The sequence below is a fragment of the Hippocampus zosterae genome, chromosome 21, assembly GCF_025434085.1.
Source record: "Hippocampus zosterae strain Florida chromosome 21, ASM2543408v3, whole genome shotgun sequence".
In the NCBI taxonomy this organism is placed as follows: domain Eukaryota; kingdom Metazoa; phylum Chordata; class Actinopteri; order Syngnathiformes; family Syngnathidae; genus Hippocampus; species Hippocampus zosterae.
Window position 1 is genome coordinate 4,787,734 of NC_067471.1, and position 15,919 is coordinate 4,803,652.

A 15,919-nucleotide genomic window follows, 5' to 3' on the forward strand; every position below is an offset into this window, starting at 1 on the left:
AATTTTTGCGATCAAATCCAACACCAAGAACAGACGTGTCATCTTGAAAGGCAATTTAAAATCAAAATAAAATAGAGAACAACAGGCTGAATAAATGCACAATATGCTAACGTTACATGACATAATTGCAACAATAGAAAGAATTTAACCACAACACTGACATACTTCTGGCATATAAGAAGAGCTGCCAACAAGTTAGCCGACGATTGTAAATCAAATTCTTGTCACATATCATTAAAAGCAAGCATCAATTATCGCGTCGACTGAAACTATGCTGCTTATGCGTTCGTCTCGACACACCACTGGCCAATCAGAAGTGAGAAATCGGACGATAAACAAGACCTTGCTGCGTAACTCAACGAACATGTTGAGGATTTTACGACAGCTCGCATCCCCGCCCTTGACTCTACTAACATACTTTATATTTTTCCCATCAGGTAAGCGGCGCGGGAATCCCCGCGTGCCACAGAAATACGACAGGACTATCCGCGGAACATTCTGTGCTTTCGCTCGGCAATGCGCCTCTCAGTACATTCAAAGAGTTCCAGTTCGAAAAAAGAGCATCTTGTACCTTGTACCCCCCTCCACCCCCCAAGTGAGCCATTCAACTGTACACCAGCACTCATAAATCAAGAGAATAAAACTATAATAAGGCAAACATTGCAGTCGTTTAAATGATATGATTCATACTTGCGTCAGATATAATTCAAAAATAAAATCGGTTGCTTACTGTGGCGAGCTTCACGGTCCACAAAAGAATCACTCCCAAAGGATGGTTCAGTTGTATTTCACTTTTTTTTTTGTCAACACATTTGCATTTCACCTTTGAGAATGGTTTGGTTTTGAATATTCATTTAGGGATCATTTTAATACAAATTAAAAGCAAAATACATATTTCCATAATTGAATCATTATTTAAATACTTTTTTTTGACAATTTCATGAGAATGGTTCGGTCCTGGGACAGAGAGAATCAAGAAGGCTTGCTGAGCCAGCATGCATGCGTCAATAGCACTACAGCGCTACACACACACACACACACACACACACGCATGCACTCACATACACGGAAAGAGTCTGCAGAAGGAGGGTTGTTTTTTTTAATTCTCAAGGCTTTTTTTTTCATTTGCACTGCAGACTAGCCAACTTCGGAATGGGGGGGACTCCCTTAAAAAAAATACAACCAGATGGCTGAGTCATCAAGCTGCGTGTCCCCTATATGTGTGTGTGTGTGTGTGTGTGTTAACTCTGGGGCGTTGACATCCAGACCAGACACACGTGAAGTTTTTTTTTTCCTTACTACCTCAAAGGCTAGTGAGATAGCCTAAGGACAAGGGGGAGTTGTTTTTTTTTTGTTTGTTGTTTCCCCTTTACAAAGTAGACATTTTTCCAAAGGTCCCCGCCATAATCCAAACGCTAATTAAGCATAACTACGACATGTGCTCCCGAATGCCATGGGAATTCAAAAGTGGCAAGTTTTCAAGAATAATAAAAATGAAAAGTGACAAGAACAGAGCGGGATTTGCTCATCTGTTTTTTATTTAATCCTATGAAAACAAAGTCATGTTGTATGAGAATAACGTTGGTATGCTAGCCAGTGGCTAACGAGGCAAGAAAGTCATACTTGAATGAGTATGAAAACTGCAACTATATCCTCATGTTATGCATTTTTTTTCTAGAAAAGACTTCATTTTCCACAAAAAAAGTGTTTATTGTAAAAATTGATATTTATATAATTTTGTATTAAAAAAATTGTAACTTTATTTCCTGTAAAATTCCGGATTAATGGTCTTTCTATTCATTTTAGTGGGTGCATTTGATTTGATATCGTATCATTCGGCAAAGAGTCAAAAATTACCTTTTCTTCCCCCCTGAACATTTCTTCAACATTTTTAGAATATAAGAAAAAGCACAACAAGTCCAGGGAACAAAAGCCTGGCTTCCCTGATTCAATTCCTCGAATCCAAAACTGGATGATTTAGAATCCACACAGTATGGAAGAATTTTTTTTTTCTTTTTGTTATTGTGCTCTTAAATGAAAAAATGACACAGGCAATTATGATTTTAGGCTTAAAGATACACAAGTAAATTGAGTTCAGAGCTTGTCTCCGGTACAAACTCCATAAACTCGGATATGATGACGAAAACTCTTTAATAACGTGGGATAAACCCCTTGAGATGCAACGTCTCGTTTGCGAGGCATCATTTTGATGCCGAGTAATTTTTGGGCGGATTACAGCAAATCCAATGTCAATCCTGAGATATTAACTCCACATCATTAAAACGAGTAGCAGTATTGCCAATGTCGAAAAATACCAATGTGGTTGCTATTTTCTCTCTCTCTGTGGTTCTCATAGTAATCCGCAAAACTTGAATCAAGGCAACGGGACAGTGGTGTATTGAATTTATTGTGCCCCCCCCTGTCCCATTCCCCGTTTTCCAAAAACTTTCAAATATGGCTTTGGGCAACTATGCTAACGATGTGCATGTCAGGACGTCTTCTGAGGGCAACTGTAAGTCGCTCATGAAGATTGAGTGTGTTGTGCACATCTGCGGCTCATTTTGGGGGTGGAGGAGGGGGGGCATAGCAGTGGACCATCACAGTATTCAGCTCACTGTTTATCTCATGATTCCCAAACAAAAGCCTCCCGGTTCCTGTCTGTGCAGGGCCTCGAAAATCAACACAAGCGATCTGCTCTTTGCTTTCTGCCAAGATAGGACCCCCCCCGCACCCCCCATCCTAGTTTATGGTGTACTGAGGAAGACCTGCTCGTTATGTTTCCTATAAAATCAGCGGGCTGCACCGACAGCGACCACATTTTACAGAAGCTTGTTTTCGCTTTGCCCACAGGGCCTGAACGCATGCTGGCATCATGACACTTACTGGATTTGCTTTTCTGTAGCGCCGCCAAGTGGTCAGAGGGGTAAAATAGACCTTGATCCTGGAAAAGGATAGAAAGTAAAGGTTAGATTTTTTATTTTTTTAATCATTCCGCAAAACGAAAAAGTTGTATTTTTATCAGGTGAACAGTGATAATATAAAGTAACAAGAATAGTGCCATTGTTCTTGAAGGGAAAAAAAAGGCTCATTAGTACCAGAATAACGTAGAAACTAAAACTGTAGTTTTACAAGAGAAACAAGTCTCAATGTTAAGATATCGAAGTTTTAACACTAAAAGTTGCAATACAAGCGCATCCAAAGTACCTTGAGATGCGCTATAGAAATCAATTTTTATTATTCAAAGAAAAATCCTAATATTGCAAATCAGCATTTTAAATTAAGAGAATAAGTCATATTTTGATGAGAAAAGTCAAAATATTTCAAGAATAAGTTCATAAGATAAGATCATGAGCGTAAATCTATTTTTTTTACTTTTAAAAATGTCTTAATATGAGAATAAAATCGTATTGTGAATTGTTTTGAAAGGATACAAAGGACAGGATACTCATTATACGCATAAATACTCATATTTTTGCGTATTTATGCAAAAAATAATAATTTTGGGGAAAATAATACCTTAATATTTCAAGAATTGTGGTGTACCTTTCGAAGAATATTCTTTGAAGTAATTCTTTTTTTTTCATACACTATACTGTACAGTATCATCCTTGCCGCCCATGCACCTTTCAAAAGTAGAGACGAATTGATTTTTTTTTTAAAAACATCTCTTATATTTTTGTCAAGTGATGATTACACACTGTAATGTTTTGCTTTGGTTTTAAAAAAAAAAACAAAAACTAAAATGACAGGTTGACGGAAGATGGGTGCACCAAATCCCTTCCAATGTACCAGTGAGCTCCGTTGCATGCAACCCACTGTTCTTGCACCAGGGTGTGTGCGTGCCATTACATAAATATTACATAACCGCTACTTACTTCACACTTACTTCCCAAAGCCCAGCAGACTCCTGCAACAAAGAAACAGTACAGTAGCTCACTTTGAAAGTCAATCAAGAGGCAGAAAAACACGTTCTAAGCGCCAACTTTTACAAGGCAAGCAATCAAATATTATGTTTTAGATTGCTGTAAGTAAATGGGTACACTCCAGCAGGGCGCCTGGTGCATTGTGTTCCTGGCTTTGTGTTTACAACAGCGACTTGGCAGCACAATCCACCGTGACCTTCTGCAGATCAGCCGAAGATACATGTACCCGATCAGGAAGACCTAACGTGTTTAGTGAACATACAACTTCCCAAAACGTCTGCCATCTATCAATTGAGGCAAAACAATGCTCAACCGTACATGTCTTAACTCAACTTCATTGATAGAGCACTTTAACAAACCCCTGCGATTGTAACGGAGTCCTGTACATAAAATATAAATTCATTAAAACATGTCATTGATTAAAAATAATTATGCAGTTCCACTCCAGCCCTACGGATGGCAGTAATGTGCATTAAAAGACAAACTTGACATGGGCATTTGACACTTTATCCTTAAAATTAACCATCAATTAATCGATGGTTCAAACATAACTTCACTTAACTGATTTGTCAGAATGTTTTGAACTCCTGTGGCCAACGGAATTTGAGTTGGAGCCTATGCCAGGGAACAATAATTTTGTCTTCAATCAAGTGAAAACGCACGTTTTTGGAAACTGAGAGGAAGCCCAAGTGCCCGGAGAAAATCCAGAAAGGCCTGAGATGGAATTCGAACCCAAAACCTTGAAATTGTGATGCATCCTTCAATCAGAGAAAATGAAACACCCTCCAAAAAAAAAATGCCTCACTCCATTTTCACCTTGGCGCACTGGAATTCCACACATGCCTTCCCGGTTATCCGCCTGGAATTTAGAGCACACTGATTTTCTGTGTTTAACGAGTCTTAAAGGCTCTGGCGTTACTGCTAGAGATTGAATATGCACCCGGACATGGTCTTAATTAAACATCAGTGAATGGCACTTTGAAGGATAAACACTCCGAAAAGATCACAGCATTACCCCTGCACTTGACCGCGGGGGTGTTCTGTGGTTCAAATGCCGATTTCTTTCATCCTCCGAACACGCCGGGTCAGGTCTGTGTCGAATAGTTCAAACTTTGGTTTCACCTGGCCATTGAACTTCTCCCCAGGTCTCCTCTGAGTCATTTAGATGTTCACCGGGGGCCATCTTCAGGGTACCTTGTGGGCACTGAAATCTTTCACCCCAACGGATGATGGTGCTGATTAACAAATTCCTGTTGTGTACTTGGACGCAGCTTCCTTACCTTTGTCAGGATCATGCTCACTCCACTACGCAAGATCTTGCACGGTCTTTGAGACAGAGGGCGAATTGATGGTTATTTTGTGTAACCTCTGCGGTGTATATTTTCGCGTCTCCTCTCTTCCACGGCTGGCCCGAGTCAATGTGGCGCCCTGGGCAAGATTTTCTATGGCGACCCCTCCATCTGTCGGTGATTATACATACACATAGAAAAAGATTGAGTATCATTTCTCCCATTGTTGATTGTACAGGATAATATGTCACTCGATTTTCAAATCAATACAAATAAAGGCACAATTATCTGAAAATCGGGTACACGAGAAAATATCAATCAGAAATGATAACAATCAATATCGAATGTCACATTTAAATAACCATACAGTATGTACACGACTGCTCATCGGTATTTATCCTAATACGACTACAACTAATAATAATAATAATTATTATTATTATTATTATACATGACGCGAGTGTGAAAGTCATTCACAAAAGCTTTTTGCGGTTTTAACGAAGACTACGTGCAACTAGTGTTAAAAACCCGACACAAAATATATGGGAAAAGGGCATTTGGACGATTCCCAACAAGGGGGAAACGTTAGCATATCGTATGTAAATACTATCAACAAATGACAATTGCGTACTTTAGGACAATGTGATGTAAACGTCAAACGGAGTACGTTTTGTCCAGAAATTATTTTAAGGCCCACCTTTGCGGGCCAGTTAAACAACAATTAATTCGCTAGTTTACTGATTAGCATACCATGTTGAAGCAGTTAGCAAGTGAGTGGTTAGACTTCACGAAACACCAGTATGTTTCTTTTCCCCTTTTTGGTCCTAATATTTACTTTTTTTTTAGTGCGTGTGTCCCGGACGGTTTGTCTTCTTGAAATGTTTAGTAAATTCGCCTTTTGTCAGAGATACGAAAGAAAGTGGGCTCCCGTATATGCGCCGGAAAGGCAATCAGCAAATGGCGAAAATGCGTTTTGAAATCGAAATGCACTTTAATTTTCGCCAATTATATGCGGGAGAAAATTAACAAAATAAAATTGATGCGTTTTTAATGTGGGGAAGCTAAAAAAAACCTCCTGCCTCTTAAAAAACAAATTAATGTTTTGTTTTGTTTTTAATTGAAAAACCCGCATACGTCCGTGGGTCCATTGTGGTTGGGAGCCGGCACCGGAAGTCATTTATTTGGAATTATTATTTTTTGTCTTAGTTTGGCATTGATTTACCTATGAATCTATAGGAATACCAATTTTTTTTTAAGAGCTTATAGAAATTAATGGCACGGTGGACGACTAGTTAGCACGCTGGCCTCACAGTGCAGAGGTCGAGGGTTAGATTCCGACTCCGGTCTTCCTGTGTGGAGCTTGCATGTTCTCCCCGTGCCTGTGCCCTCCGGTTTCCTCCCATATTCCCTCTGGGCAGGTCAACGGAACATTCTAAATTGTCCCTCAGTGTGACTATGAGCGTGAACGGTTGTTCGTCTATGTGTGCCATGCCACTAGAGTTTTAGTGCCCCTTGGATTCCATGGCACCCTTAGCATCAGACTACAATAAAAGATTAAACTGAGGAGAAACAGGAGGCCCTAAATACAGCGCCATTACCTAAATACCAGCAAACATCTCATGCCCTGAATTTGTCTTCCAGTTCAACATTGAGATAAATCGCGGGCTAAATAGGCCGGTTACGAAACATTCCAAAAGAGGTCATGTCAACAAGGACCACAATCAAGATGTTACTGCAGCGCGTCTGAGAATTTATAAACATCTTCCTGCACGCCTTACTAAAATTAGCTCACGCCGGTGTCATTTGGAGCAGAAATAGCCCCCTGGCTGAAAACTATGCATTTACAGTAAGTATACAGTACTGAACCAAACAAAGAGAAGCATCTGGCTTACTGCTTCTTCCTTGACAAGGCCTTCAGAATTTACATGCCGTAACAACGCCGTGCATCAAAGAATGGCAGGAACAAGTACATTATAACAAGCATTTTAATTACAGATACGTTTCATGATGCAATGAATATGATAAACATAAGTGCATTTCTTCTTTAAAATATATAAATAAAAAATACAGACAGGGTCCAACATCACGGAGAATTTGTGAATTAAAAAAATTATATTAAGACATCGTTTCACTAAAATGTGTGTCGACTGAATTAATGCATTGTCTTTCGTGCTTTTCTAGAGTTTCCAGTCCTTTTTTTCTGTTATAATGACCATACGAATCCCATCACTGATAGCACAGGTAGCTGATAATGAGCTTTGGTAACTGGAGTTGAGCAACAACCTTCAGAGCCCTGGTGCCCAGCTTCTGTCGCACTGCCAACCTGCTGAATTGCTGCAGACTCATTGGAATGGCTACAGAAAAGAACAGCAACATAAACACGATTAAAAAATAATAAATGGTTTGCAATTCCTCTCATCTGTGCGTTGTTGGATGCTGTATCAAAAATTATCCTTGGGCGCCCTCGGGTGGCACCTTTGCGCCACTGCTGATAAAATTTGAGTCATACCTTCGTAAGAGCGCAGGCGGGCTGCAGCCGCAGAACCCGGCGAGGCGTAATCGATGGGTTTCTTGTTGTGTTTATCCCGGGCGTAAACGTTGGCGCCGAACTCCACGAGGGTCTCGATCATTTCTACTTGCGCGCTCTTTGCGGCGTGGTGCAGCGCCGTCTGGTGTACCCTAGCAGCGTTCACTTTGGCACCTGCAAGGAAAGGGGTATTAGTATAATTTACCCTCCGCTATGTACAATAATAATAATAAGTAATTTGTAAATTTTCTAATTCAGGCAGCAACAACGAAACGATAAATTCTATCGAAATCGATATTTAAAAGTGCTGTCGCGTGATTATGGCGTCATTCGACCGCGGTACTGCTGTGTTGTGAACAGCAGTGGATGTTATGCGGCCCAGAGCCTGCTCCCTTGACATATTTGTGTCTTTAAACCAATAAACTTCTGGAAAAACTTGGTCTCAGTATAAATTGTGTGTACAAGTGAAAATAAATAAAGTCATAAATTGAGAAGAATGTTGTTTTCAAATGACTTGTGTTACCCGGTGGACATAAAAGAAAATGCAGTGTAGCGCTTCTTGTCAGTATATAAATAAACCGACAAAGTACATTTTTCATCGGTAAAGTCTGATGTCGACATTTGATTATTCGGGATCCCATTATTTTTATGATATATTTTGAATAAAATGTTCACACAGTGTATAATAATGTCTGGTAACTGGAGTTATCGAAACACAACACATTGAAAAAAAATAGCTTAAAATTTTTTGAAGCATGATGACATAAAAAATACACTTTTATTTTACATGCAAGATTTAAATGGAACTCATAAGAAGTCAGGGGTGACAATGTGATTATTTTCAGTCAAGCAGCCAAAAAAAGACAAAGGATGACAGAATTTTTTTTTACCAGATATCGCATAGCACGTCTATGTATGTGTTTGTGTGACATCCACAGCCTATTGTAATTTGAGCTCAACTTTTACTTTTTTTTTTTAATCAGAATGGTGTGAAAAGTGTCACGTGTATGCTCACCAGCATTGAGGAGCTCTTTCACACAGTGTGTGTGTTGGTTAGCACAGGCTACATGCAGTGGGGTCCCGTAGTAAAGGTCATACGCCTCCAGAGACGCACCCTCAGCGATCAGCAATTTCACACAGTCTGAGTTTCCTGCAAATAAAAATGTTAAATATTGTAAGCGCCTATTGGAGATCAATAGAAGCAAAATTGGGTAAAGCGCTTATTAAAAAGGATCCCAAAACTGTTGGGACTACAGTACAGTGAAAGCACTTGCCTCCCATGCAGGCCTCGTGGAGGGGTGAGGCAGTACGAGAGGTGAGGGCAGGGTTCGCTTTGGCACCTCGTTCCAGCAAGAGCCTCACACACTCCAAACTCCCAACAGAGCAAGCTTCACACAGTGGGGTGCTGCCATCTACGTTCCTCGGATCCACCTAACATCCATCAGAGGTCATAAGAACAGACATGGCTGTTTTTTTACCCTCTCCAATAACACTTGAGGTCACCTGAGCTCCAGCGTCTAGGAGTAGCCTGGCGCACTGAGCCTGCCCACGGACGCAGGCCTCGTGCAGAGGTGTGATGGAGTCCACCGCCACAATGTTGACAGACGCGCCGCACTCGATGAGGTGCTGCAGAAGGGAAGCCTGACCAAGCGCCGCTGCCTTGTGGACATCAGTTCTCTCTGACCAGCAGCCTGAAGGAAAGAGGTCAAAATATGAGAGGCGACGGTTGCAACATGATAGGTTGATGAAGATATTTTCATCTCAAAAACAGTCCTTTTCTAAAAAAACATTGCTTATTTCTCGTCATTATTGTAACTTTTTTTGCCTGAAATAATTCACCTGTTTAACTTAAAAAATAGACAACTTTGCTCTTGAAACGTGCACTTGGAAAATGTGCAAAAAAAAGTGTAAATGATTTTAATTGCACCGATGAAGATAAAAATAAGAGTCAAATGTTTCTGTGTTCTATAGTTTTTGTAATGTAAAGTCTTTAAAGTGCATTTTAATGTTGCTATTATTCACTCTTTGTTTATAGCGACGCGGTATGTTGACAGCACGGTTATATCAAGTTATCAGCTAAAATGACACTGATCTATGCAACATTAACGTTAGCTTCTCCTTGACACATACTACGAATTTTTTCGTTGATACTCACTGATGTCTCCGAAGTAATATGGTTGGCTGTTTTCCAAGTCCATTGCCTGCCACGACCAGCGGAGAAACACGCCGAAGTCTCGTACGATGTTTGTAAACAAGACGCTTTCCAGCAGCGGTGATGCTGGGGAATTTTTCTTCGGTCCTTTTCATGGTAACCTGCACTTTACCGCGACCTGGCGGTTGGAGTAAACAATGCACTTTCACTCTAGTAAATACGAATGAACATCGCTATTTGGCTGAGGTGTGAAGAAACTACCGGTAAGTGCAATTCCTTGTTCAAATACATAACTTTATTTTACAGGTATTTTTACTTGACTTGAATGTTTGTTTACCTTTTCCGCCACGATTATTTGGATGCAATATCATAAAGTCGCGATAGAGGGCGTTCGTTCGCATTAACATAGTGTGTGTGAGACTAACCTGTCGGATAAAAGAAGTCGACGAAATCGTCAACAAGGGAAAGGCGCTCAGTGTTTATTATCTGTTATCGCGGCTATGGTTCGCATATGTTGTGTTCTGGGTTGCACCAACAAGTCACACGACAGACGCGGCAGGAAATTTGACAACGGGTCGAGATTTTTTACTTACCCGACGTGGAAGAAAAGCTACGGGGCGCAGATCAGGGAAGTCTCCAAGACGCGTCTGTCGGCTTGTGTCGCCGCTATCCGACGCGAAGACATCACATTTGACAACATAACGCCCTTCATGTTCGTTTGCTGTCGACATTTCCATCGAGGTAAATTGTGGGAATTAGTTCTCGCTTTGGCAGCTGTTAATTTACATTCGTTGATACGAACAAACGGCGACTGATGTCCATAAATGTCCGCAAAATACCATATTCACAATATTCGTATTTTTAAGATGGCGCGCCACGTCATATGGTGCTGTCGAGGAACTGTAGTTTTTCTATTCTGCCGAGCAGCACCGCTCCAAACGCGTGCCGCTCTTTTCATGCGAGATGAGTTGGGTTCGTGCACTTGTCGTCTTTTTTTGTTTCAATGCAAAAAAAAAAACATCAAATAAGTCTTCCTTGTCAGTAGTTGTGTTCAGGCTTTTTTGTTTTCCATGAGAGCAATGCTCCAGTGTTGACCGTTCACACTTTTTTAAACTCAAATCCACACAGATAGGAGCATTCGGATCATTATTCGGAACCAAACAAGCGTCTCATCATGACGAAGATGCGACGTACGGCCTACATTGCGGCCTTCAAGCTGAAGGCGATCGACCTGGCAATCGAAAAGGGCAATCGAAAAGCTGCGCATCAGCTCGGAGTTAACGAATCCATGATACGACGTTGGAGAAAGCAGCGTGGAGAACTTTCCCGCTGCAAGAAGACGACAAAGGCCTTTCGAGGCAGGAAGCGCAGTTGAGTGCCACTTCCACTAATTTTCTTCATTTCCCAATGCGTGAAAGGGTCAAAATACAGTTTTCATTTTCCTTTCATCACAGAGAGCGAACACGGCGATGCCCCGCGTTCAGCCAAAAGAAGGAACTCGGCTCTTCAAAGCGGGCGTATCCAGCAGGGAGGAGAGTCAACAACGAAAGAGCCGACGCTCTGCGAAGAAGGGCTAACGTGGAAGGTCAAACTGGAGGAGAAGTCGTACGTTCTAGTCAAACGGGAACTAACGGAAAGCAGCGCGGACGGCTGCGGAATCGGAACAAAGGAAGTGAAGCAAGAAGAGCTGGACGGGCAGTTGGAATGCAAATCGTGCATCCAAAGGGTTGCGGAAATCAGCCGACTGGTGGAGGAGAACCGACGACTCAGGCGCGAGCTCGACGCTTTCAAAATGCCCGACGGCTTTTTTGAGGACGACGACGACAAAGTGGAATATTACACCGGGATGCCAAACGTTGGCTCTTTCATGACTTTTTTCTGTTTTTTGTTACCTCTCATGCCGACCCGGGAGAGCAGACTCAGTCCTTTTCAAGTCCTTCTGCTGACCTTCATGCGCCTCCGGCTGGATTTGCCCTCGCGGCACCTCGCCCACATTTTCAGCGTCTCGACAAGCGCAGTGGATACAATGTTTCGGGAGACCGTTTCGTTTCTGTACACAAAGCTGACGCCTTCCATTACGTGGCCCAGTCCAAGTACTTTACAAATGACGATACCACGCCGCTTCGTCGAGGCCTTCGGTCGCAAATCCGTCGCCATCGTTGACTGTTTTCGAGTGTTTGTTCAAAAACCGGCGCGTCACAAAGAACGCGGAGGCAATGACGCCGTTCGGTATTTAATCGCCGTTACGCCGAGTGGATTTGCGGGTTTTGTATCAAAAGGGCGCGGCGGCGGCTTTACGCCCGCGAAAAAGATCCTGCAGGAAAGCGGCTTCCTGAATAAGTTGTTGCCAGGCGACGTCGTCCTGGGCAACGGTTTCGACGCGGACGAAAGCGGCGTCTCGTTTTACGCCGAGGTCGACCGGCCGACTTTCGTCCGGGCCGACGGTTGCCTCGCGGAGAAGGAAATGGGAGGCGTAACGCATCTGGGAGCGCACATTGAAACGATCCTGGGAAAGATGCACCGGAAGTATCAAATCTTCAAAGTGGCTCTGCCGGCCGATACGATGCGATTGCGCGACGGTGGAGAAGTCACATTGTTGGATAAGATGGTCGCAGTCTGTTGCGCGCTGGAGAACCGTTGTCTGTGTGCATTTTAACTCGTTCAGTACCAGCCAATTCTGGACCAAGTCTGAAAAGACGGTTAAAAACGTCTTTGGGAGTGAATGAGTTAACAGATGCAACTCCCAAATAAATAACGGCATTTATTCCATCCCCCAGCATTTTTGATGACCTGAATAAAAACGAGGAAACAAAATGTGGTTCATATGGTCGGCTTTTATGATCATTTAGCGGATTGTCGTCAGATTTATGATACGACCCAATTGTGTGTGAACGACGCAACCTAGTGGCTGAAAACGGAAATGAGCATAAAACACCAACACCGTGCCCTCTCGAATGTACACAGTACATGAACCCATGCTACATAAACGGCTGTATTCAGTAGTTAACCCTTTCAGGGACAGCGAGTAAGGGGTTCGAGTGAGTTGAGGTGCTTCATTTAAACAAAAGTAGTCCTTTTGGCGCCGTCTTGCGACATCTCGAGGCGATCGCAGTACAGTCGCGACCTTTTAAGCTTTCACGATTTCAATCCCTCCAACACTCATAAATAGCGGCGGTTTCACTGTACATTCGTTAAATCAAACCTCCATTTTGAAACTTTAGTGACAAAACTGGAGATAGCTTTGAATGCGACGGGATATGTCCAGCAAACCTATGACCGTCGTGGCAGAGGTACCAAGAACTCTCCTCACGGTGATTCTACAAAGCTGCTGAAGGCTCAGCGGGTTTCCTGTAGCCCAAACACACAAACGCGACGTATTGATGAACTCGCCACTTTGACGAATAAGCCGACAAGAGCCGACTGACGTACTTTCGTAAAACCTGAGATAGGCACAGGAGGGCGACGCAGGCGGCGAGTAGTCGCCGGGCTTTCGTCCCCGGTTGTCGACGGAGTGCGCGTTGGCTCCGAACTCCACCAGCAGCTCCATCACGTCCGGCGTGTCGAGTCGAGCGGCGAGGTGCAAGGCAGTCTCGTGAAATTTGCTCGAATTCACGTTGGCGCCTGCGGGAAACGGGTGTGCATTCAGATCTGGCATTTGGAATGGGTGTGTAGACTTTTTATATCCAGTGTACATATACGGTATTGTCTGACCTGCAAGGAGAAGCTCCCTGACACATTCCACGTGTGCTTTTGCACACGCGATGTGCAGCGGTGGGCCAAAGTGGACATCGTACGCCTCCAGCTGAGCACCGCTGGCGATCAGCAGCTTGACTATCTCAGGATTTCCTTAGGACGGAAGGTAACGTTATACTAAATTCACATCACCGGGTTGCCAGTGCGCTGCTTTATTGCCTTGGATGCAGGCCTCATGGAGGGGGGACGCCGTCAAAGCGGTGAGTGACGGGTTGACTTGGGCGCCATATTGCAAGAGTAGCTTGACGCACTCCAAGCTGCCGGATGAGCAGGCGTTGCAGAGGGGAGTGCTGCCATGGATATTCCGCACATCCACCTGAAAGTAAAACAGGAGCCATTCATTTTCAAAAACCTGGTGTCCTTGTTCGGGTTTTATCACGTCACGCTGAATGGCAATTGACTCTCCTCTCAATGTATAATGTGTATGACTAAAAATATTTTCATTCATTCATTCATTCATTTTCCGTACCGGTTGATCCTCACTAGGGTCGCGGGGGGGTGCTGGAGCCCATCCCAGCTGTCTCCGGGCAGTAGGCGGGGGACACCCTGAACCGGTTGCCAGCCAATCACAGGGCACACAGAGACGAACAACCATCCGCGCTCACACTCACACACCTAGGGACAATTTAGAGTGTTCAATCAGCCTGCCAAGCATGTTTTTTGGAATGTGGGAGGAAACCGGAGCACCCGGAGAAAACCCACGCAGGCCCGGGGAGAACATGCAAACTCCACACAGGGAGGCCGGAGCTGGAATCGAACCCGGTACCTCTGCACTGTGAAGCCGACGTGCTAACCACTGGACATTTATCAAATAAAATAATAATAATAAAATTAAACCAGTTTAATAAGCTGCCCCCCCCTCAAATGTATTACTTTGTTCTGTGAAATCGCATTTCGACCAGAAAATTCGAAATTTTTACGTCTGTTTACAACCAAACACCGGTTTTCGACCAAACCCGAATACGCCAGTTGACTCCTCTCGGCTTCCTTACACGAAGAAGTGACGCTTCCGCGTGTGACGTTCATTGTGAGCAGAGTTTTTGTTGTGGTTTACGTAAATCTGACTGTTTTTCTTTCCGCATTTTGATTTAGCCCCTAATCATGGGCGAATAAAATAGTTTCGGATTTCGGACAAATTGCTTTTTAGAAAAGTATTCTGGAACAGATTGTTCACAGCGAATGCACGAGCACAACCTGGGCTCCAGCTTCCAGCAGCAGGCGGGCACAGTGCGGGTGAGCCCGGAGGCAGGCTTCGTGCAGCGGCGTGATGTTGTCCACGGTCACGATGTTGACTGACGCTTCACTCTCTATCAACCGTATCAGCTGTAAAGCCCTGCCGTGAGATGCGGCCTCGTGGAGGGCAGTCCGGTCCGCCCACAAACCTTGTCCGCAAAGGGCAAATGACACAAAATAGAAATAAGCAGGTGGTGTACAGAAAACTAGCTTAACGTGCGACTCAACTGAGTTGTTTGCATCACTTAAAATTCTGGCGAGGGCGCACACCGTCATGAAATGACGCCAGCAATTGCGGATTTAATTCAGTAAAATTAAAGTGAAAATTATTCACCTAAATCGTGCAAAGATGAACTTCGCGCCGGTGTCACCGCCATGTTGTTTAACGTCTGTTCAGCACGAGTCGGCGTAATTGGATGCGAGTGGCGCATTGAATCATGGGACTTGTAGTCTTACACGGGGTATGTGAAAGAAACTAAAAATATCTATACGAGTGAGCCTTCCCAGCGTCCGTAAATTAAAAAAAATGCATGTTGTATAGTCCATAATTTTCATGACTGGAAATGTTCAACTTCGTTTTAATCAAAATTACTTCGCCGAGCTGCGTGTAGAATTATGGGTCACTTTAGCACAAGCATTGTTTTTTTTTTGTTTTGTATTCAACGCACATCTGAACTGATATCAAAATTCTGGATGTGTCGGATTTGTGTGGTTAAAGCATCAGTCCTCTAAGAGGCATTATAGCCTCAGCCGCTCTGATTTCCATACTAACCAACACTGCTGAGAGAAAAAGAATCCAAAACATTTTTAACAAACTTTTTTTTTTTACTTTGCAGTACAGAAATCAGTGGAGCCCATGTTTTTTTTTTTTTTTTGCTGTCGTTTCATCAGATGACACATCACAGAGCTCTCAATTCAAATACTGCCGCAGTACACATTTGGTCCTGAAGCGTTTTTTGCTTCATTTAGCACAAAACAAGACGACTATAATACATCTTAGAAGTTGTTGACGGCAGGTCCAGGTACTTTTTATGGTAGTGTG

At 43.1% G+C, this 15,919-nt stretch overlaps 3 protein-coding genes and 1 long non-coding RNA gene across 4 annotated transcripts; 1 reads left to right on the forward strand and 3 right to left on the reverse strand.

Annotated features, from left to right (window-relative positions):
* Positions 1 to 4,785: 4,785 nt before the first annotated feature.
* On the reverse strand, positions 4,786 to 6,218 carry LOC127594253 (uncharacterized). The gene is made up of 3 exons (XR_007960659.1): positions 5,963 to 6,218; positions 5,204 to 5,383; positions 4,786 to 5,127 (listed from the first exon to the last, which is right to left on the reverse strand). It is a non-coding gene; the product is annotated as an uncharacterized LOC127594253 (long non-coding RNA).
* A 967-nt stretch (positions 6,219 to 7,185) lies between these two features.
* On the reverse strand, positions 7,186 to 10,046 carry asb13a.2 (ankyrin repeat and SOCS box containing 13a, tandem duplicate 2). The gene is made up of 6 exons (XM_052056227.1): positions 9,895 to 10,046; positions 9,243 to 9,430; positions 9,014 to 9,170; positions 8,755 to 8,889; positions 7,722 to 7,913; positions 7,186 to 7,566 (listed from the first exon to the last, which is right to left on the reverse strand). The coding sequence occupies exons 1-6, from the start codon at positions 9,935 to 9,937 to the stop codon at positions 7,439 to 7,441; spliced, it is 843 nt and encodes a 280-aa protein (XP_051912187.1). The 5' UTR covers positions 9,938 to 10,046; the 3' UTR covers positions 7,186 to 7,438.
* A 255-nt stretch (positions 10,047 to 10,301) lies between these two features.
* Positions 10,302 to 12,692, forward strand: LOC127594169 (uncharacterized). Its single transcript, XM_052056189.1, has 3 exons — positions 10,302 to 10,632; positions 11,020 to 11,261; positions 11,346 to 12,692. The coding sequence occupies exons 2-3, from the start codon at positions 11,066 to 11,068 to the stop codon at positions 12,545 to 12,547; spliced, it is 1,398 nt and encodes a 465-aa protein (XP_051912149.1). The 5' UTR covers positions 10,302 to 10,632; positions 11,020 to 11,065; the 3' UTR covers positions 12,548 to 12,692.
* Positions 12,693 to 12,705: 13 nt separating this feature from the next.
* asb13a.1 (ankyrin repeat and SOCS box containing 13a, tandem duplicate 1) lies at positions 12,706 to 15,808 on the reverse strand. The gene is made up of 6 exons (XM_052056221.1): positions 15,212 to 15,808; positions 14,839 to 15,026; positions 13,804 to 13,960; positions 13,603 to 13,737; positions 13,321 to 13,512; positions 12,706 to 13,239 (listed from the first exon to the last, which is right to left on the reverse strand). Exons 1-6 carry the CDS (start codon positions 15,306 to 15,308, stop codon positions 13,109 to 13,111), a joined length of 900 nt encoding a protein of 299 aa, XP_051912181.1. The 5' UTR covers positions 15,309 to 15,808; the 3' UTR covers positions 12,706 to 13,108.
* Between the last annotated feature and the right edge of the window lie 111 nt (positions 15,809 to 15,919).